This window comes from Aythya fuligula, chromosome 2 (assembly GCF_009819795.1).
Source record: "Aythya fuligula isolate bAytFul2 chromosome 2, bAytFul2.pri, whole genome shotgun sequence".
In the NCBI taxonomy this organism is placed as follows: Eukaryota; Metazoa; Chordata; class Aves; order Anseriformes; family Anatidae; genus Aythya; species Aythya fuligula.
Window position 1 is genome coordinate 107,291,083 of NC_045560.1, and position 23,783 is coordinate 107,314,865.

At 36.7% G+C, this 23,783-nt stretch overlaps 1 protein-coding gene across 1 annotated transcript in view; it reads left to right on the forward strand.

Annotated features, from left to right (window-relative positions):
- Positions 1-23,783, forward strand: part of LAMA1 (laminin subunit alpha 1) — a 105,839-nt gene extending 82,056 nt beyond the window's left edge. The window contains exons 42-63 of the mRNA XM_032180959.1: positions 472-588; positions 2,514-2,696; positions 3,005-3,159; positions 3,608-3,751; positions 4,564-4,697; positions 4,985-5,135; positions 5,679-5,803; positions 6,707-6,857; positions 8,033-8,177; positions 8,808-8,949; positions 10,059-10,173; positions 10,373-10,543; positions 12,173-12,324; positions 12,838-13,023; positions 13,490-13,652; positions 14,762-14,874; positions 15,821-16,010; positions 18,031-18,189; positions 19,214-19,367; positions 20,135-20,268; positions 21,350-21,572; positions 23,215-23,783. Coding sequence (XP_032036850.1) covers positions 472-588; positions 2,514-2,696; positions 3,005-3,159; positions 3,608-3,751; positions 4,564-4,697; positions 4,985-5,135; positions 5,679-5,803; positions 6,707-6,857; positions 8,033-8,177; positions 8,808-8,949; positions 10,059-10,173; positions 10,373-10,543; positions 12,173-12,324; positions 12,838-13,023; positions 13,490-13,652; positions 14,762-14,874; positions 15,821-16,010; positions 18,031-18,189; positions 19,214-19,367; positions 20,135-20,268; positions 21,350-21,572; positions 23,215-23,375 — 3,368 coding nt within the window. The 3' untranslated portion in view covers positions 23,376-23,783. The remainder of the gene's footprint in view (positions 1-471; positions 589-2,513; positions 2,697-3,004; positions 3,160-3,607; positions 3,752-4,563; positions 4,698-4,984; positions 5,136-5,678; positions 5,804-6,706; positions 6,858-8,032; positions 8,178-8,807; positions 8,950-10,058; positions 10,174-10,372; positions 10,544-12,172; positions 12,325-12,837; positions 13,024-13,489; positions 13,653-14,761; positions 14,875-15,820; positions 16,011-18,030; positions 18,190-19,213; positions 19,368-20,134; positions 20,269-21,349; positions 21,573-23,214) is intronic.

Below are 23,783 nucleotides of genomic sequence, written 5' to 3' on the forward strand. Positions count from 1 at the left end.
TGGATGGACAGAATGCACACTTTGTTGTTCATTCTGATCTACATATTTTCATTATTAGTGAAAGGATTCTGCGAACAACTCACAAACAAGAAAAAAGAAAGACACTCCTCCTTTCAGTTTCTACTGTCATATATCAAAAAAAAACAGTCAAGAACATCATAAAAATTATAAGGGTTTGCCATCTTGGAAACATTATAATTTATAGCTTTCTCCCTGACTATGTTTCTACCATTTCAGTCCAATGGAATTGTCCAAAAAGGATAGCTTTGCATGGAACAGCGCCCACAGGAGTTTATTTGGACATACTGCATTAATTTTAGGTTAATGTTTTTAAAACACTCTTTCTGTTGAGGAAAACAAAGTTTTATTTGATTAAATAGCCAAATGCTTATTATCTTTGTATGTTGGTTTTGTGTGGACTGTATGGTATTTGTTTATGCACAGAAAAATCACAATTATTTTTTCCAACAGGCCTTGTATTTGAATTGAATGGATTGAACAAAAAGGTAGAAAAGCTTCATGAAAGTGCTATTAAAATTGTCAACCAGCTTAATGATTCCCTGATGACACTAAAAGCATTGCCTAATGGTAAGTGAAATCGGTATTGACATTCTTCTTGTTACAGAACAGTCCAGTACAATCATAATAAAATCCTGCCTATCATCTGATGGGAGAAACCTAGCAACAAACTAGACTGGAGACTCATTTAGCTTCCTGCCTTACAAGGAATATTTTCCATTTTTAGTAACCATAAAACATAATTTGGTTATTATACAGGGTCTGTAGTCTGATTCCCATTTCACACTGTGGTAAATCAGGAGGGGATATGAAAGCAATGGAATTACACTAGTATGAGAAGAGAATGAAGTCCTAGAATATTTCATCCCACATGGAGAGAAACGTTATATGACGTGATGTTTTGCTTTCTTTTGATATCTTGTTTCAAAATCATTTCTTCTCTGCTACCCATCTTATCATGTGCATCTAAATATTTTCTAGTTGTAAAAGCTGAATTCATTTAGCCAATGAAATGTTCTTTTGGTGTTTTTCCAAAGCAAAACCAAAAAATCCATTTTTTTTAAAAAAAGTCATTATTTTGGATAAAGAGGAGTCCTAGAGCTTCACTGAAGCTAGTAAAGAAAATGTCTTTCATGTTGTGAAGAGGAGGGTCTGAAATACTTTACCAACTTTTATTTTTTATTTTTTTTAAGGTAAATTAACACTCCTAAAGGAGTGCATGGGTTGTTGGGTTTTACTGTATCTCCAGATTAGAACACTAAGTCCAGAGCTTTAAAATACCCTTTTTATTGCTCAGGCTCTTAACTCACACTAAGGAGTGATATTAGTGACGATGTTACACTGGACATTAATTGCAGGATGCTATCTGACATTAAGGTACACGTTAAAAATGAAAGCATCATTAAAATCATGGAACAGCCCTCCTTAACTCATAGCTTAATGATGTTTGATTTTAATTTGTTGTTTTATTTCTTGAAGTTTTCTGGTTTTTATCTGGACAGAGATTAATGATTGTATTGCCCTCTGCCTAGGGTAGTGGTAAGAAGGATCCCTGCAGACCTAAATCAGGCCTTTTGTGCCAGTTGCAGCATCTTCCCTCTATTCCTGGCACAGGGACTGTAAGGGGCAGGCTGATAATTGGAGCAGTATGCTCACTTTATAAGTGCTCATATCCAAAAACAAAGGGTGTAATAGGCCTTCTGCCTTGCCAGCTTTCTGCAGGATGCAAAAAGTGAGTTTCAGACTAGTGACTTGGGGTGCCAGCATTTGTTCAAGGAACTTAAAAGCTGTGACCTTGATGTATTCAGATAACCTCCCTATTGGAACAGACAGAATGAAGTTCTCCGTCACATCATTCTCTGTCTACATTGTTTTCAGAGCTGGTCACAAAAAATGAAACTTCTTTTTTACCCCAGAATTCAAACTTGGTTTAATCAATCTTTTTATCAAAAAACTTGAAAATCTAAAGTGACTAGACTTAATTGAAATTGCAGTATAGTCTATTATGTATATATATTTGAGGAATACAGTATTATATATGTGCGTATATGTGTATGAGCAGACATTTACATGTATAGCTATATCCATATCTATATCACCAGCATGGGAGCATCTACCATGTTTTTAGTTCAGGGCCATAGTCATGGCCATTTTCCACCTTACTAACTGGGCAAGAGGAGTTTGCACCAGCCTACTCTGGCCCTCCAGTTTCACAGGAGGTAAAGTTCTCACTTTGTAAGACACGGGGCATGCAATAGCTACGCAAAATTAAGTATCAATAGGTCTTGGTTTGGAGCTCCTCTTATAACCTGAAGTAAACAAAGAGATAAAAATATAACTCTTACTATAAAAAGCCTGTAACTGACAGCATTTCTAATGTTTTGATTATGGCTATAACTGTGTTGTTATGAAGCAGGCCAGGCATTTATTGCTCTCAAGTATTTATGAAAGCTGTGGTTTTATTTTTTAATCTGTGAACTGCCACTGTCTTTCAGGTACAAGGAAATATGTGCTTGAGGTGAAAGAGCTGGCCGTGTCTGCAAACACCAGCACCGTGGTGGGTTTAAGCCACTTTGGGGACTTCAATCAAAAGCTCCTGAATACTTCGTCTACATTGTCCCGAGTTAATGACACATTGAGGAAAACTAGTGAACTTATAACTGATTCATCAAAAGTTGGTAAGTTTGCTGCTTCATTACTCTGTAGAAATGTCACTGCTTACAGAAACAGTACTAATATTAAAGTTTAATGGGCATTAAATATGTCTGATGGACTGAAAGTTTCATCCCAGTTCAATAAAATTGGGCTAACTTTTTAAAAGACCTCTAGAGGAGTCTCATAGGATGCCTTTAAGTATGCACATTCCTTACTGATATTTAACATTGCTGAAAACAAAATGGTCAGAAATAAGTTAACTATTTTAGCAATTAAATATTTTAGCATTTCTCTTTCAACCTGCTTCAACGTTTCATTTACATTTTGCCAGCAATCACAGCTGAAAAACAAGTTAAAGAGGTCAAAGCACAAGCAAGTCTTTTACTTAATAAGCTGAAACCTCTGAAAATACTAGAAGAGAACCTCAGCAGAAATTTGTCTGAAATTAAAGAGCTCATCAGCCAAGCCCGCAAGCAGGCAGCATCTGTAAGTACCATCACTGCAGACTTAACTGGCTTCACTTTCATGTTTAACACAGAAATTCTTTGAGAATTTCTTTGAGAATTTCTGTGTCTTTATTTTCTGAAATCACTAAATTGGCTTTTTTTTTTTTTTTTTTTTTGATATATGAGCTTTTGACCAAAGATTTATTGTTATTTTCTGAGGTATTTGAATAGTTTGATCTATTGGCTTCAAATCTCATAACTGGATGAGTGAATTATGACACTTTCCTTTCTTCTCTATCTGGGAATCTCTTTTTTTAGCGATACCTAGGAGACTGATAAGATCTAACCCCAGTAGCAATACTAAAGTCACATGAAAGTATCTCAACAAATTGCTTTTATTGGTTGGTCAGAAGCTAAGTACATATTTCAGAAATATATGCTGTGTACACTGAAGATTGTTTGGATTCCATTTCCTCTTTTCCCCACAGATTAAAGTTGCAGTGTCAGCAGACAGAGATTGCATTCGTGCCTACCAACCCCAGATTTCATCTACAAATTACAACACTCTGACCCTTAATGTGAAAACTGCTGAACCAGATAACCTCCTTTTCTACCTGGGTAGCAATGGAAAGGTAAGTTTCTGATGTACATTCATCAGAGGTGATATTAATCAAATACTTTAAATGGCCATATATATAGTTTTTTCCTACTTGAATTCAAACTAAGAACCCAAATGTGACTGCTTGCAGACAAAAGTGGTCTCTAAGGGTGGAAATATTTTTATGCCTTTGACTGATTCCATGGAGATCCTCAAAGGCAGAGAATAAAAGCACTTGATTTGTTAGCATTGCTTCTTGTCCGTGTCATGAATCTCCACCTTTTCCCATTCTGTGTATTAACCTCACAGAGTGTGACACTCTGTGTGATGTTTTCATAGTATGCTGAAGTACATCAGGCATTTTGTTATCACAGAGAGGACTGAATTTGGCCCTCATGAGCACAGCACATCTACCTGGTTGAAAAGGAGCATGACAGCTTAGTGTCATGTTGCCTTTCTCTTCCTTCCCTCTCCCATTCTAATAAATGCACAGCTGTTACTTCATTGTGGCACACTATCATATGATAATACTTTTTCATAGACTGGTTCGTCACTTTACATATACTCAGAAAGAAGTTCGTATTTGTATGTGTATGTAAACAATATCACGTCTTTATCAAGTCTTTATTTAAAAAAAGACTCAACTGCTTGTCTGAAAGCTGAGTTTCTTTGTTTCATTAAAGGTTTTTCTTTCACTGGGCTTGATTTCACTAAAAGTAAACTCTAAGGATGTGCGGACATGAATCTGGAAAGATTTTCTCAATGTTACATGTTAAAATTAAATATATAGAATAGAAACAGCATGCTCAATATGAAGTATTTAAAATAAGCACTGCTGTTTTTCAGACAGACTTCCTTGCAGTAGAGATGCGACGCGGTAAGGTAGCTCTTCTTTGGGATTTGGGCTCTGGATCAACAAGAGTGGAATACCCTGATCTTCAAATTGACAACAACAAATGGCACAGAATACACGCAACCAGGTAGTTAAAGTGTGAATGACATTATTATTGGAGGTCTAAAAAGACAATCAGAAATAAGTTTGGTGGAAACTGAGATAAGGATTTTTTGTTTTGTTTTTTAAATTTGATTGCTGTATTATAGAAATGTCCATCTACTTAGTGAATGAACTCACCAGAAACCACACAAAACATCTGCTGAGTTTTCTAATGACAAGATACTTCTTATCCTTAAAGAGAGAAGTTGATAGCATGTGCTGATTAAGCTTGGTGTTTTCTAAAACTGCTTATTATTATTTTTGAATTGGCAGGTTTGGAAAAACAGGTACACTCAGCATAGAGGAAATGAACTCCAATCAGAAGTCTTCATCTAAATCTGCAACCTCTCCTGGGATAGCCAGCATACTAGATGTTAACAAATCAACACTGATGTTTATCGGAGGACTTGGGGGGCAAATCAAGGTTCAGTTCTGAAATCAGTATTCTGTTATATGTTATTTTTGTGATGTTTGAGATACACCTTTAACTTAGCAATAATCACATGAGTTGGTTATTTCATCAAGAAATGCCAGGTACTTTGAACCTAAAGCAAAGATGCTGTAAGGAAGTTCTTCAGTATTCTGAATTTAGTTTTGCCTGGAAAATTCAGCATAAATTGTTCACCAAGATAGGCTCTGTGTGCATGTATAACGCATAGATATTACATGTTGAACTCCTTTTTTTTGGTTTGCTCTTCCATGGCTTCTTTTGGGTTGCCATTGTTCATGCAATGAGAAATGTGAGTAGGTCAAGGACATAGTTATCTCACTTTTTTACTTGCTGCAAATCTAATCTATTATGATTTAAATGGTAATTGTTAATAGTTATGCTAAGCCATGTTCTTTTATTATGACTTAAATATAATTAAAATTTTAGAGTTCAAGAAAAATAAGCAAGCAGAAATTTGGCTGTATAAATTTCAGAATACTTAACATTAATTGTATTCATAAAGTATTTCTCTTACAGAAATCACCTGCTGTTAAGGTGACACATTTTAAAGGGTGCATGGGAGAAGCATCCCTGAATGGCAAATCTATTGGTCTTTGGAACTACATGGAAAGAGAGGGCACATGCAATGGGTGTTTTGGAAGGTATTTTGTCTTACTCTTTTGAAATAAATTTAGAGTCATGTAGAAAATATATTTCTGTTGCAGCCAAAAATAACAAACTCAGGCAAATTGCAGTGCTTCATTGATCATTAACTTACAATTCTGAATATGTTAATCTGAATGTGCTAGTGGTGTCAAATAACTTAATTGTGCATAATTTTATCACTTATTAATACTTTTTTAATAGAGTTGTGTGGTTGTGATCTGTTTTGTGCACTGATTGGGGACTGTCAGTAAATCAATATATTTTGGAATGTTTGCCTTTCAGTAATTTGTAGCAAGATACATTTATTCTTTCCAAGCATCAGACACACTGTAAAGCACTCTTACGAAAAAGTCCAAAACTGTAGCCAATGAGCTTGCTACCCATTCCTGTGTGTGACAGAGTGAAAGGTGATTGCAGACTGTGCTATTTTTATGTTTAAGGAATGGAAAAGAAAGTTGATTGTTTTCCCTTTTGCAGAACATTTCGTGTAGAAACAGCAGAGGGTGCTGCTTGATTGGATGAGATATTTTTACAAAATCTTATATTACAGAAAAAGAGGCTAATAGAAAATGTATTGTAAATGCTCTTAGGCAAATCATTTTGATAAATGTATCACAAGTTTAAAGTAAGAGGGTGTATGTTGTAGCAATTATTTTATCTTCTATATATCCTTCCCTGAGGCTAAAATATGCATTGTGAGATTCTATAATGAAAGTGGCCTTTGGCTGGAATCCTTTAGTTATTTGTAACATCAAGATTCAAGCTTCTTTCTGCACTTTCTAATCATACTGCCTAGGGCCTGCACCAACTGATTTAACTTTTCTTATATTTTATATAAAAATGACTGGAAAAACACAAATCTTCAGTTAACATTTTAGTTCTCTTCTCAACTTCCATAGCCCACAGGATGAAGACACTTCATTCCATTTTGATGGCAGTGGATACTCAGTTGTGGAGAAGGCTCTTCGCTCAACAGTGACTCAGATAATAATATTTTTCAGCACCTTTTCACCTAATGGGCTTCTTCTATATCTTACTTCAAATGGCACTGTAAGATTTGGATTCCTAAACTATCAAAATTTGTGTTTAGATCACTTGATAATTTCTCGCTTCAATTTATCTGTGTTAAAACAAGTTATTATTTTTGTATATATTATCATCTGTGATTGATATTATGAGACAAAGGAACAAGAGAACATGAACATGAGACAAGAACTCTAGAGATAACTCTTCAGAGCAAATGTTCATATATACTAAGGCCAGAATTAAGCAATGAAAAGAATTATCCATCCATTATCCATTTTAATTCTGAGAGAAAAAATAATGGTTAATTAACTAAAGACAAGAAGAAGAAGTAGGGATGATGAACTAGTGGTGGTTTTTTTTTTGTTGTTGTTTGTTTGTTTGTTTTTATTTTCTTTTTCCTCTATTGGAGAAATCTTGCCAGGATGTAAAATCTTTTGGAATTGAGCTTGCAGGAGGAGAGGAAAATATATTATTGAATAGAAATATTAAATAAAAGCCATGAGATTTGAATTCAGTAAACTGAAATAAATTAAATAAAATCTATCCTCCAAGAGCAGCATAACCTAGACCCATGTCTAGACCTTCATTGTTATGTCATACAGTTTACCACGTACTTTGGTGATTTTCCTTTTCCTGAAGGAGAACAAAGCTTTGTTTAGATGCAAATTGTTCTAGAGGCACTACATAATTCATTTGATTTATGTACTCACTGCTTGAATGTGTTACACAATGATATGTGACTTAAATTTTACAATGTACAGGGAGGCAGTTTCAATATGATATAGAAAGACTCTTGCTTCTGTTGGTCTAAATAGATGAGAAGAAGCTTTTTCCATCTTGCAGAAAGAACACTATTGTTTGATCTTTATGATAACAGTCAAATCAAATTACTTTCAATCAAAATATAAGAAAGCAAATGTGACATTCGTTGTTTAAACTTCTGCCTGCTGAATAATCAAGCTTGCTGATTAATTTAAGTAAGAACAACAACAAAACAAAGGAAAGACATCCTGATGAAGTACAAAGAATTTAAATTTCCTAAATATAGCAAAGATAAATGTCTTCTGCCCAACAAATAGCCTAGGTACAAGAGATATTAACCCTTCTTCACACAGTAGGCCAAACCTGCCAAGTATGCATCCTTTTGGAAGATTTTATTTCCACTAATTTATTTATTTTTTCTTTTCTTTTTCTCCCAGAGAGATTTCTTGTCCCTTGAGCTTGTTGATGGCAAAGTGAGACTGACTGTTGATCTAGGTTCAGGACCTCTTGCTCTTACAACAGAAAATCGTTACAATAATGGAACCTGGTATAAAATTTCATTCAGTCGGAACAAGAAACAAGGTAGGTTTCAGGCTGAAAAAACAGGTGTCTGCACACATACAAATGTTCCCCGCAGGGGAACATCACTGCAACCAAATCTGGACACTTCCAATGCAGAGATTCTTTAGCAGCCATTCCGATATTACTTTGCTAAAATAAGACAGCAGAAATACAATGCAAATCTGATTCTTAATTTGGCACATCTTATAAAGAGCAGGCAGTGCAGAAGCTGCCAGAAAACATATCAATAGTCCTTAAACAAGAGGTCTTTTTCCAAGCCTGTATATTGGGGAACATGTTTTCTGATGGGCAGTTTCTTAGTAAATCGTACAACAGAGCTTTGGGGCCTGTGTTTGGGACGTAATGCATTATGATGGAAGTAATGCATTACAAATGATATGTGTTAATAGTTCATATTCTCATATATGTATTTTCCTGTAGACTTCCCCAGATTTGATTTTGACAGAGAAGAATGAATGAGATTAAAAGAACAGCTGGAAGTACAATAAATGACTCACTCAAGAAATAAGAAGATTGTTCATACAAGTTTGACTAAAAGCATACGTTTTCCTTTACTAGAAGCGAGATTGCCAAAATAGAAGAATCAGTATTGGTGTCCTCCTCTAGATCTTTACTATCTTTTCTTTTCAGGAATGCTGGCAGTTATGGATGCATATAACCTTAATTATAAAGAAACCAAGCAAGGAGAATCTCCCGGGGTTGCCTCAGACTTGAACCGCTCTGATAAGGACCCAATCTTCATTGGTGGGCTGCCGAGATCAAGGGCTGTGAGGTAAAGTGTGGTCCAACTTCTTCCCCTTTGCTAAGAATAAGCAGAGAGGAAGACATTAAACTCTGATATTCCACTGACATTAGTGGAAATCAGTGAAGTCTGACATCTTGCTGAAGATCTGTCTTTCTATCTGTCTTTCACCTTTAACTCTTAATATGGTGCTTTTCACTACTATGTCTGATCAGTTCAGATCAGGGACAACCTATTTTTCCCCTCTGTGGGTGATTTCTACAGCAGCCACCTGCTCTTTGTGTCCTGCTGCAGCAAGCGGTGCCTGCAGTGATGCTACTCTGATCTGTGAGACTCATGCTTTCCAGCTGGCATTTATGGTCAAAACTGCACTTTGGGATAAAAGTTCTACTTCACAAAGGAATTGTAATTCAGTTTTGAACTTTTGAAAATTCACTTTTGAACAAATACAAGAGAACTAAATGTAAACAGATCAACAAAAATCACTACAAATATACATGTATGTTTTATGCAGGTCTCTAGTTTTTACTTTTTGTATTGTACATCCCTGCTGAACTTGTAAAGCTACAGTTGTTCCAATGGATTCACTTTGAAAAGATAAATATGACTAAAAGAAAAACTTAATTGAACTGTCTCAACAGTAAGGTAAACTCTAGGGCAGTATTTATCTCTGTATAGTTATTGCTCTCAGCTGCAGTCTTGCTAATATTAAATGGCATAGGAGCCTGGAAGGGATTATGGCAGGACAGTCTTAGATTTCTCTGACTTAAGTGTCCTCCAGTCTTATGAAATGAAATGAAATGAAATTGAATTGCTTGGTAGTATAGAGCTACAATTACCCTCCCATACAAGAGCCATCACATTTCAGCTGAAGGTTCAGCTGAAAGTTTTGGAAAATGAGCTCACCTGTGAACACAGCACTACACGCTTACGGGTTTCTATTTGGGTACAGTGCTATCTGGCTCTTTTTCACCCTGTTTAAGGGTAAAATCCAAATTACCCCTCTTTTTGCCTACACTGGCCTGACTGAATTCTTTAAAACAGATTCTCTCTTTTTCATATTGAAAAGAGCCTAATATTTTATCCCAGAATATTCCAAGTACTACTTCTTGGAAAAAAAGCCTCTTTTTGTCTTTCAGAAAAGGTCTGAATAGTAGAACGTATGTGGGATGCATCAAGAATCTGGAAATATCCCGTTCAACCTTTGACTTGCTTAGAAATTCATATGGAGTAAGAAAGGGCTGTGTATTGGAGGTAGGAGACCCTTGGGTTTTGTGATCTGAATTAATATTATTGAACAACGAACAGTAATGCTTGTGAAAGAATATAGTGAGTTGAAATGGTGTGATCTGGAAAAATTCTAAGCTAATTAATCTATGTGTGAAATTATTTTTTCTCACTGGGGTCTACAACAGGACAAAGCCAGTAATTATTTCTCTTGCTCATAAAATAGCCTATTCGTACTGTGAACATCTTGAACAATGGATATATTGAGTTGGAACCTAAGTCTTTAAGTCCAGAATCAGAACTGATGGCAACTTTTGCTACAAAGAACAGCAATGGCATCATCCTTGCTGGACTCAGTAGAAGAATGGAGAAGCGACAACGCAGACAAGCACATTTGGCAAGTACTGAAAAAAAATATGTTTTTTGGTTCTGTTTTTACCATTTGTATTTTAAAATATCGTCAAATTTGTATGAAAGTAATTTGCAAAAGATGAGAAATAAATATCTGATCAGATATTTCTGATGGCTGTATGGCTGCATACAGAGAGTTGCAGTCAACAGCTCTGTGCCAGTGTTGAGTGGTGTCTCTCAGGAGTCGGTCTTGGGACTGAAAGTGTTAAATATTTTTATCTTTAACGACATAGACAGTGGGATCAAGTGCACCCTCAGTAAGATTGCATATGACACCAAGCTGAGTGGTGCAGCTGATACACCAAAAGGAAGGGATGCCATCCAAAGATACCTGGACAAGTTACAGAAGTGGGCCCACATGAACTGAACTGAAGTTCAACAAGTCCAAGTGCAAGGTACTGCACCCGAGTCAGGGCAATCCCAGGCATGAGCACAGACTGGGAGAAGAACTCACTGAGAACAGCCCCGAAGAGAAGTACTTGGGGCTTCTAGTGGAAGAAAGGCTTGACATGAGCCAGCAGTGCATACTTGAAGGCCAACTGCATCCTGGGCTGCATCATCAGAGGAGTGGCCAGCAGGGCGAGGGGAGGTGATTGTCTTCCTCTGCTCCACCCTTGTGAGACCCCACTTGGAGCCCTGCATCCAGGTGTGGGGCCCCCAGCACAAGAAGGATGTGGGGCTGTTAGAGCGGGTCCAGAGGAGGGCCACAGGGATGATCAGAGGATCAGAGGGCTGGAACACCTCCTATGAAGAATGGCGGAGAGAGCTGGGGATGTTCATCCTGAAGAAGAGATGGCTCTGGGAAGACCTCATTGCAGCCTTTCAGTACTTTAATGGGGCTTGTAAAAAAGATGGAGAGTTACTTTTTACCTGGGCAGATAATGAATGATAGGACAAGGGGGAATGTTTTTAAAGTAAAAGAAAGGAGATTTAGATTAGAGGTCAGAAGGAAATTCTTCACTCAGAGGGTGATGAGATACTGGCACAGGTTGCCCAGAGAAGCTGTGGATGCCCCATGGCTGCAGGTGTTCAAGGTCAGGTTGGATGAGGTCCTGGGCAACCTGATCTAGTGGGTGGCAACCCTGCCCAGGACAGGGTGGTTGGAACTAGGTGATCAGTTAGCAGAGACTTGTTGAAAAGATCCAGAATACCTCTGGAACAAAAAAACTGCACGTGAACTACACACTGTGTATTACTTTCCACTTCTGATAGTCAGAAGTCAGTTAGTGAAGCATTTGAGATTAACAATGAACTCATACCTGGTGGACTGTTTTGGAGCTCCTAGAATCCAAGGATGAAGTGTTAGTAGGAATACCTGTCCCTCTCTATTTCCTTATTCTAAGCTGGTATGTGTGTCTATACAAACAGAAACCTGATTTTTTTACCTGATTTTTTTATTGTGACCAGAGAAATGTTTAACTTTCTTGTCTCTGTTAGAAGGCTTTGCATTCTGTGAGGTACCAATATATACCTACTAGTCTTCGAGTTTCGTTAATATTTGTTTACAGCAAAGTTGGAGGTAAATTTGTCCAAACTATGTTCTATTAAAACATTGAATGAGTGACAGGAAATGGAGTTGCATTTAAAAAAAATAATCTTCTGGTTAAATCCACAGCCCTTCTTTTCCATCATGCTGGTTGATGGTCATCTTGCAGTGCATATTAATGCTGGAGATAGAACAAGTACTAGAAAAGTAATTCTTCAGTCTGCTAATGGAACGTACAGTGATGGACAAGAACACTCTCTTATCCTAATTCGGAATAAGAGGTACATGTGACTGTGAACAGTTCTACCTGTTTAATTATTGTATGCCATTGTCAGTTCACTGCACTCTCTGAGGAACTGCCTTTGCTTGATCATTAGGTGAAATAATCAAAGTTGTGTTTTTTCTGCTGTTAATGGAGGTGTTTGATTGATATGGTAATTATATACAGCACACAGCCACGGATTAAATTGTATTTAAAAGCACTCAAAATCTCCAGACAGATTGGGCCACTTGAGTGAAGATGCTAAATAATATTAGAAAAAATAGAGCTATCGAAATAATTTAGAAACATATCTATCAAAATAGCTTGGAAAGATACTCAACAAAACTCTACATGTTAAAAATTATCTAAAGAAGTTCTTCTATTTTTTTGTTATAGACATTGAAAGGATTACCAAAGTTATGAAATCTTAATTCCTTAGAACAGGATATTTCTGAGGATAAAAGGAATATTGTTGATTTGAATAAGAATGTCTGAGGCCCTTGTTGAATGTTTTTCTACTTTATCTTTTTAGGATCATAACTGTACAAGTGGATGAAAGCTCCCCTTCAGAACTGAGGCTTGGTTCATCAACAGAAATGAGTCCCATGAATATTTCCAACTTCTATGCTGGTGGCATTCCAGCAGGAGAGAGCTTCTTAGGGCTAAAACTGACTGGCTCCTTTCGTGGCTGTATCAGCAATCTTATTTTTAACAAGGAGTAAGTCAGAGTGGTAATTTCCATGTTTTGGAAAACTGTACAGTAATTAGTAATTGTAGTTTGTAATTGTTTTCATAAAATTACCCACTTGTTTTTTAACATGATACAAGCCTTATGCTAATGATCTGTTATCAAAACATGCAGAAAATTAATACTGAGTATTACCAGCTACATTTCTAAATAACATTAATAATGTCTTTAACGTGTATATAGATGCTGCACAAAATGCAACCCTCTGCTGTATTCTCATCTGCATACATAAATAAAATAGTCTTCAACAAATATTTTCTATTATCATTGTTCTATGGTCAGATTATTTAACTCTTTTCAATCTTCTTGTGCCAGCATGCTGCTGATTTTTTTTCTCCTATTACCAGTGAAAAACCTTGTAAAATACTCTCCCTGTGCTTGTAAAATGTAGGGATTTGGGATTTCACCTTTTAATGTATTACTTTTTAAAACACAGACTTTTGGATTTCACCACTTCCATGAAGTATGAATATGTGGATATGGACAGCTGCTTTTTGTCAGAGAAGCCTAAACCAGCCATACAGCTAGAAGACTTTGATATTCAACCTGAACTTCAGGCTTTACCGGCTCCCATGAGGCCTCTTACAGATTCAAAAAAAGTATGTATTACAACAAGTCTCTATTGCCTCTTTTAGGAAAGAACTCAGGAGAAAGCTGCATTTCAGCTTTGTGGAGAATCTTCAAAATATGGGCTGTATAACAAATATAGTTTCTTCTATGGTATGTCGGTGGTCAACAAATGTGGATTTTAATTGATTATTTCCTATGAAAAATTGAGATAGAAACCTGTGTAGCAGGTCTTTTGAAAGGGAAATGTAGTTAGGTTTATCATTGTTCAGGCAGCAACACTAAAAAGAAAAGTGGAGTGATAATCCCTCAGCAGAAGGACTTGACAGTAACTATTATCTTTAGTGTGTTCCTGCCAAAGTGACACCATGCTGAGGTTTGCATTAGCTGTGCAATTTAGCATTCACATTTTCCTGGTCACACACATATAGTCTCTGGTCTGTGTCAAGGACAAGGCACAAACCATTATAGAGACACAGTGCCTGAATACAGCTTGCTTGGCACCTGTTTCCTCTCACACAGTCCCTGTTCCCAAGAGAGAAGGCGGCATTTCATCTCTCCTTCTGCAGCTGCACATCTTTATGATGAAGTGTTTCCAAAGCATCTTGAAATCATTTTTCTGTGGCAAAAGAAAGTAGGATTTTATGCATTTCATACAACTGTGGCTATAAAAAGAAACAAGCTGTCCTTACAGCTAAAGTATAGCTTTGACTCATGCTCTGTTACTCAGCTTTTTATTCCCTGAATCATAACAAAAATGTGCATCCTCACTAAGTGGTAAAATATTTCTACTAAGTCCATAAGATTTTCACTGAAATTCTACTCCATCTTCCAGCATTCATTATCAAAAGGACTATCAATTAAGAGAAATGTGAACGAATACATCTCAAACTATAAACATTTCTCGATAGAGAAGGCCAGTGTTATCTGTGAGACATAGCTTAATCATTACAACTAATTCTCTCTGAGACTAATGCTAGCTTGAAAGTATTAGGAGTTTAGCTTACTGATGTTACTCTCTGCTTTGTGGCTATCATGTGGCTCTGTTTTTTTTCTTACAAAGTTCAGCATGGGTGCATTGTCATTCAGCATTGCTGACAAGCAGCCGATACTGTTCTTAATGAAGTCCTTTCATTAACAGGTAGTATGTGCAAAAGATGAGCTGCCTGATCATGTTCAAGGTGCCCATCAGTTTGGACTTGCCAAAGGCAGCCACTTGACACTGCTCTTCAATCAGTCTACTGTCAGGAAGAAGTGAGTATCTCCTGAATCACGCATGCACACCTGTGTTATCTTGTATTGAGCTACTAGAAGTGGGATGATGGTTTTCATGCAGAATTATGAGTTTTGAAAATGGACCTTGCCTCAATTTCTGTGAGTTCCTCATGGAAGAAGGTATTGTAACCACTGGATCATGATTAGCATGTCCCTAACACGTTTGTGGTTGTGACTTTATCAGAGTTCTGCTTTTTTTTTTTTTTTTCCTTCATAATTAAGAGCCCTATTGAACCTCCTGTAAGCATTTTGGATTTCTGTTTTCCATATTCAGACCTCAGCTGTTCCTTGCTTCTTTGGGTAATGCAGATAACACCTTGCCCTCTCCTTTGGATTTTCTGCAATTGTACCTTCTATGTCTGTTTTACTCCCCAGGTCACCAAAGGAGATAAGACTACTGGAAAGAGTCACTCTTTTCTTCTTAGTTACCAAATATAAACATTACAGGGGTTGATGCTCTACAGGTCTAACCTAGTGTCTCCATAATAAATGACTGCTCCATAAATAGCTTTTTGGGACCAAAAGACTAGAAGCAGCTCCTCTACCTTTAAGCTTCTCTCTGTTCTCACTCGACTCATTTATATTCCAGCAAGTCTGGCCAGCAGTAATGGAATTTGTTCCTTCCTTGGGGCAATGGGCAAGCCTGCAGTTGCAAACAGCCAAGCCCATCCCTCTTAAAACCCAGTTCAGTGTGTGACAAGTTCTTTTTGCATTTCTAAGAGGTACAGCACTGATTTGTATTATGAAATACATTATAGGTCATGCTTTCATAGAATACAATGCAAATTCTACTTTTATGTCCTTTGTAATAAACAATGTCCTTTCTTAAAATTAAATTGGTTGAGGCTGTTCTCTGCCTCCAGAGAAGCTTTTTATCAATGCAGAAGAAAGTATCCATCAGTAACACTGAATTTTTGTTGTCTAGACTTTCTGTCCAGCTGAATCTCAGAACCTTTGCCTCCAGTGGTCTGATTTACTACATGGCTCACCAGAACCAGGTTGATTATGCAGCCCTACAGCTTCATGGGGGACAGCTCTATTTCTCATTTGATCTAGGCCGAGGAAAAGCAGTAGCATTTCACCCTGCTGTTGTCAATGATGGAAAATGGCATACGGTAGGTAGTCACTGATCTTGTACTCCATTTTCTCTTCCCTGGTGTTACTTGGATGGCTTTTCACTTCCTTTCCTGTGCAATTTCTCTGTTGAAGGGCAAACAGGATTTAACCCAGTCATTAAACCATACAGATAACTGTATTCAAGTATAATTACTTCCTTTTAAAATTCTCATTATGCATCAATTCCAGTAGCCAATTACTGTCAAGTATCTCAGATTATTTAGGAATAAAATAGTTCACTCATTATGTAATTAGCACAGTAGTCATCTTCTTCACTGGAGAAGAAACCAACAGAAAGGTCTAGAAACTCTGATCTCTTCCACAGAGAGCTTTCCATGCACTGTGCTACCAAAAACCTACAATTCACTGTGGGACAGAATGAAAAGGATTTATGGGTGCACAGTTTCTCCTTTCTCCCACTTACCACTTTAATATCCGAGCACATTGTAGGAGCTCATTTCATGAGCAGTTGAGCATATGGATAGTACGAACAGGGAAGCACTCTCTTTCTTTACCTTGGTTGATGCAACAGGAGAAAGCTAGATATTTGGAATGAACGGAAGTTGGAGGGAGAGAACTTGGCCATAAGAAGAGTTTGGGGAGAAATTATAGCTGTAGATTTCAGGTAATATGTAACATGCATGACCTTCTGTACAGAGGCTCTGCATCAGCCAGTTCCTCTGCACAACCCCACTGACTGTTGGTTCTGGCTTTCTTGGCAAGAAATTTCTGTGATATCTGCATAAGCTTTAAAAGCAGCTCTCACCACATGAGTTTTCCTTAGGGCAGATGAGGATGACAATATTCATCCTTCTCTTTGCTTGTCCGTATGTGGTGCCTTAACCCCAGGAAGTGGCTTCTCTGGGGCAAGGTGATTGATGACACAGGATTGCCACCTTTCCCAAGTGCCTAGGGAATCAGCAGAATTACTTTTTTTTTTTTTTTTTTTTTTTTTTTTTTTTTTTTTAATATAAGCAGTCGAATAACAAACAGCAAAAACTACCATAAAGAAAGCAAACATGAACTTCTGTCAGAGAGAGATATCACAGATAAGTTCTGCTGTCTACCCTGAAGGGAAAAACATTCCAGGATTTACAGTTGCTTGTTTAAAATTAAATATACCTACATAAAACCTCATACTCATATCATCTCCTTTATAAGAGATGAACAGATTCTGTATGAGAGGTCTGCTGACCTACCTTTACTACAAATAGCATAAAAAAATGTGCTTGAACCTTTTTCTGAGATTAAGGCTGTCACACCATTTCAAAGCTGAGGATGATTATTGAAGTAGTTGTACAATCAATTTAAGCTAGCATGCATTGCTGCCAAAAGAAGTACTTCTTTCTGTTCTGTCATGTGCTCATATTACCCTGCTACCACTTTATTCCCTGACCAACACAAATGTTCATGAAACCTCACGTTGAACCTGATTAGGATTCTGAGTTTGGCTACAAGTAACTAGGGAAGAATAAATGGTTAGCTGACTACAAATCAATTACCTCATCTGCATGTGAGTAACTGTTTTAGTGCAAGGAAGGCATAGGGGCATGAATGAACAAGATGGACAGGACTGGACATCTTTTTGGTTGTAGCAAATTCATCACTGCCCATCATAAAACTGCAGCATAGGCCTATGCACTTCAGGGAGCTAAGATGGTACAGTTGCAGACTAGCACAGAACTCCACTTTTCAAACTCTGTTATGTACTCATATCTTAAAGCAATAAACCAGTCATTTTAAATATTAATTGTTAAGATATTGAAAAACTTGTGCAGACCAACACACAATCAGTGTAGGCCCTTGGGCAGGCAAGAAAGCAGTTTAACCTGCTTAGTTGCATTCTGAAGTGCAAGTCGTACCTCTGTGAATTTTAGGAGGACGCCTCAGTATAGTACATCAAAGCAAACTAACCTTTAAAAATTGTCTTTCTTGCTTTTTTTTGGCAAACGATGACTAGGTGACTGATTCAGCTTACTGTTTTCATGCTCTTTTTTTTTTTTTTTTTTTTTTTTTCAGATAAAGACAGAATACGCTAAAAGAAAAGGTATCATCATTGTGGATGGACATGAATTGGTAGCAGTCAGTGCCCTGGGAGATGGCAGCACTTTGGATGTGGAGGGGAAACTGTATGTGGGAGGACTCCCCTTGGACTATGTGGCGAAGAATCTTGGGAATGTAAGAAGGTTTGAGGAGGGGCAAGGGCTGTTGTTGTCTGACAATGTGTGATATTAGAATGGTTGTACTGCATCAAACTCATCTGATTCAGTATCCTGTCTCTGAGGGGGAAAAAAAAGAAACAAACAACAAAGTTATGACCATTTACCAACTATAAATCTTTCCAGCTTTCTATGGCTTAGTGATTCTAGGATTCTAGCTAGAGGTTCTAGTCTTGTGTTTTATTAATAGTTCTTAATGGATTTCTTCTTCTATCAATCTCTTTGTTGAAAACAGATGAAGAAAGTAAGTTATGTTTAATAGTAGAAGAGAAAAATATGACCTAGAACCTCAAAAACTTTAGTACCTAAATCCTTTGGATTTAGAACTAGGACTTAAATATTTGAAAGGCTGGGATTAGCTGTCTGAGAGTAAAGCATACATGCTTTTAAAATGGTGGGTTTTTTTTGGTCACCTTCTTCCTTGTGCATGCCATTATCTTAGGGAGGAGTCTGGCATCAGTAGCAGTGTTTCTCAATTCCTGCATGTAATTTCTTCACCCTTGCTTTCTAATGGCATTGTAGGAATAACAAATATTTTAATACTTTGAGTCTGCAGTTGCTAAAAACAGTGATAGAGAGAAATGTGAATAAATCTTACTGCTGGATAGAACTCTGGTGATATGTACTTGCACAGTGTCTTAGAAAATCTTGATTTACATGTTAATTTGTTGAGGCATGTTTGAAATGTCTTTAACCATAGGGTTTATCCCTGCTCAAATTCAAGCAAATGCAGTTCTTTCTTACATTATAAAAAGTATATACTGTGTTCCTATACAATGCTTTTTTTTTTTGCTTCCATAAGACATCGTGTACGTTTGCAACCTTATATAAATAAATATAATAACTAGAAATGCAATTATGTAAATATTTTAGATCTTGATGTGTTTTGAGAGAATTTTTAATTTACGGTAACATGTAAATCACTGAAGGACCATAGCCGGAATTTTTATTATGCATTAACTATTGTGTTTCAATATGCCTAGGTGACTCACAGTATTCCTGCCTGCATTGGCAGCATGACCATTAACAGCAAGCAACTGGATAAGGAGAGCCCTGTCTCCATCTTTGCTGTGAATAAATGCTATGTAACAGTGCAGGAAGGGACTTTCTTTGATGGAAGTGGTTTTGCTGCTCTTTGTAAGTATCATTAAATGGAACTAGAACCTCACTGAATTAATGGTAATGAAAACAAACTGCTTTTAGGCCTTGCTGAAACTATATATAATTAATATGCCCTGCATATGTATTTCTAACTGAATTGCTTCAATCCCTATGTCCACAAGTGGCCTTTTTTTTTAAAAGGGGGATCTTCTTCCACAAGTGAAGGACCTAATCATAGAATTCTAAAATGGCTCAGGTTGGACGAGGAGATGCCCCAGCCCTCTGACCATCTTTGTGTTCCTCCTCTGGGGCCCACCCTAACAGATCCACGTCTTTCTGATTCTGAGTGCCCCAGACCTGGATGCAGCACTCCAATGCTAATGATTTGGGGAAAAGAAACAAACTATCTCTTTCTTCAGCAGCTAAGAATACCTATGTTCGTGATATTACATGTATGTTGAGGTCTGTAAAGTGAATTGAGACAAAAATGATGCAGGGGAATTGTCAAATTATATGAAGCATTATATTAATTTACACTCTTTACTGTTTCTGCAGCAAACGAGATAGGATATATTAAATCTATATGAATCAAAGAAAAATATTTGGAAATTTTTCTTTTCCAATATATAATGTGAATTTTGACTTTGGACAAATTACTTGGAAAAACTTGACAGAGTTTCTACAAAGTCATATCCCAACAAACTAATTTACATCCTTTGTAGGCATTTTAGTGAACATGTATGAATGCTACTTTGTACTGTGGTTTACAAATCTTTTATTAGAAGCTTATAACTATTTTTCAGATAGAGAAGGTTACAAAGTCCGGTCTGATGTGAACATCACGCTTGAGTTTCGTACAACAGGCTTGAATGGTGTTCTCCTTGGGGTCAGCAGTGCTAAGGTTGATGCCATTGGACTTGAGATTGTAAATGGCAAGGTAGGCTACCCTGTGCTGGCATACTCATTTCATGAGGCTTTCTTAAATGTGAGAGGCTTGAACCTGCTGGGCTATTGGGTAGCACTAAATAGACACCAGTGAAATGTGATGGAGGCAAAATGTCAGAACCAAATCCCCAGAGGTCAGTCTCCACATTTCTTATTGTCATCATACAATAAAATGTGAGATTAACAGAATTCACTGGAACTTTTTCCTTTTTAATTTTAATTTATGTTAACCTGCAGCCACTGTGACCTCCTGTACTAGATAATTTGTATGGTAGACTGAATATATTCCTGTCTTGCAGTTTAATACATTTTCTGCCACAGAGCTAAACTTGTCCTTATTAAGCATATTCTTGCATGTACAAAACACCCTGTTTTGTAATCTCTTCTTCAATATTCATGAGCAATACTCGGAGCAATTAACTGTAAATCCACTGGCCGTTATGTTCCATAAGCCTTTTAACAATCAATATGTAGTACACCACTCATCTCCTGCAGTAAAAAATGCATATTTGATTGCTCTTAAGTATTTTCATTTCTCAGAAATAGCTCATTTTTTATTCAATGCTTCCCAGCTAGAGACAGCATTATATATAACTGTTTTTGTGGGATATACTTTCTCTGTTAATATTTACATATTAATCCTTACCACAGAGTTGGGGAAACATCTACTGCTTTGAAAAATAAAAGACATGAAAAATCAAATATTGGCAATGATAAGTGCTTTTAGTTAATTTTCTTTCCCTTTAACTAGATACAGTGGATCTTCTTTCAGATCTTAAGTCTCAGCTTTTCTGAGAAAAGGATTTGGTTGTATTTGTAAGAAACATTGAAATATCAAGTATACAAAGCTAAGCAACAGATCACTGTGTGGATGGATCTAAGTCTATTAGGTTTTAAAGATACTTCAGTAAGGACTCACGCTCTATCTATCAAAGTAAACATTGGCTTTGCATAATTACTGAGCGTTTATTAAAATGAAAATCTCTGCACCAGCATGATTTTACTTTTATCTAGAGAAATTGGTTCTTCTATTCTTACTTTATATCTTTCTTGGAATCTGGCTGTGTATACAGGTTTTATTCCATGTCAACAATGGAGCTGGCAGAATAACAGCTGCGTATGAACCAGGAGTCACAAATAGTTTATGTGATGGAAAATGGCACAAGCTTCAAGCAAACAAAAGCAAACATCGTATTTCACTGATAATTGATGGGAATTTGGTTCAAACTGATAATCCCTACATTCAGTCAACATCTGCAGACACAAACAATCCCATTTATGTTGGAGGTTATCCTGGTAGGTACAATAATATTTCTTTTTCCTACTCTCCCTCCTGTGTGCTCACTCTGTCATAAGAACTGGCTCCCCCAACCCTTCTCACTCAGTCATAAAGTTCATGATTGAGTTATAAAACATACTTACCATTTTTCACATTGTCACCGAGGTCACAGCATATTAATATTTGTGTGTTCTATCTTTGTGGAGGAATGCATTTAGCCGTTGTGTGAGTTGGCAAGATCAACTGAATCATTTTATTTCCTACATAAAACTACTCCTTAGTTCATGAGAAGGATTTCCTACATGTGGCTTGTCTTTCACAGTCTGTCTCAGGATTCACAGCATCCTGCCTGTGTACGTTCATGTTTGGTTCTCTTACAGCCAAATTCATATTAAGGCTTCCTTTTACATTCATCTAAGTAAAGGTTATACAGTGCTTTTATCTGCTTTATTTTTTGCTAATGTTCAATGTCAGGGGCTGTGCATGCAAAAGCCAAATTGAAGCAGATGCATATATGTCTCCCTCACTCTGTGTGTGTTTCCTTCTGATTTAACTGCTTGTCAGTCGTAGTATAATGGCAACATAAATAGATAGTAACACAAAAAATATATAATTGAATTGTTTGAATAGTGTAACTCATTAGCTGATAATTTGAACCAGGAGAAGTTGTTCATTAAGAGGGTTGAATTTGGATGATCATGAGCTTAGCCTTCTTGTAGGCATATAGAAATATGTTTATTTATTATGTTTTAAGAATCACATCATTACTGAGTAGGCTTTGTATCATTTTTAATATTCTGTACCTTTAAACATAGCATCAAATGCCCATCAAAACAGCTGTTTCAGTTTGTCAGTTCAAATATTTCCATTTGTGTGAAAACAGAGTGATGAAATCTCAAGGGCAAACTCAGCTTTTAAATATTTGGAAAGCTTTAGGGATAATACCTTAAAATGTTACAGAGCATTCAGTTGGACAAGGTTTTGGTTCTTTATGAAAAATGAATTAATGGTAATTAACTGGATCTTAATTAGTCTTATAGAGTGAACAGAGTATAGAGTGAAATTTTTCACAGGTTTTAAAGAAAAAAGAGTTGAATTCTGTACCGCCTTTTATTTGTAAATGCAATCTATGACTGTGTATAGCTCGGCTGATGCTTCATATTCTGTCTGATACAATTTTTACTTGGAAGACACATGTAAAATGGCTTTCTCCTCTCTTTTCCTCACTCTAATCTCCCATTGTCCCCTGGGGCAATTTATTCCTGCATACATGTAAGTTGTCCCAGTGCATGGCTAATGCTTGAAGGCAACAATGCCCATCCATGGTGGGATGCTAGAAATCAAGAATCAGCCTCTGCCAAAGCCAAACGATGCGGTAGAAGAAGAAAAGTCATCGCTGGGAGGGTACACTGTGAAAATAAACAATTATGGTTGGGATCAGTCAGATAAGTTTATTAAGATTCATTATTATTTATTATTAATTAATTATTTATCAAGATTTATTATTATTAAGATCATGAATGGAACTTGGTGCTCCTCTATTTTTTCTTTTTTCTGTCTCTTTTGTGACGGATGGGAAGCTATGAAATAGTAACCTGGATCTTTGTGTTGTTTCATTTCATTGGAGATATATTCTACATATTTCATATTTGGTTTCAGGTGACGTGAAGCAAAACTGTCTCACGAGTAAGAGCTCATTCCATGGCTGTTTGAGGAACCTTGTGCTGAACAAGGGCCAACAGGCAGAATTGTTTGACTTCAGCAAAGCTTTTGACCTGCGTGGAGTCTTTCCTCATTCCTGCCCTGGGGATGAGCACTGAACAGCAGTAAAGCCTGTCTGGATTAGAGAGTGTTAATTTTTTGTTTGTTTGTTGATCTGTTATTTTTCATTCTCATTTTGTAATGAAAAGAAGGTTTTGGTGCGAACCTGCATCTCTTTGATTTTATTTTTTTTCTGGTTGTTTCCAACTCAGGTCATCTTTTTTAGTAAGAAGCTCTATGTCTGAATTTTAACTAGAATTTTTCTAAACAACAAATACCTCTACTACAATGTTAATGGCGTTAATTGGGTATTTTTCTTTTGGGAATTTTTATTAATCAGTGTTTACAATATGTGTTCTCTTGATTACTTGACAGTATTTCATTTTATTGTGTCTTGGTCATTTTATAAACCAGCAATAATGTTGGATCATGTAATAAAACTACAATAAACTGCATTATTTCATGTA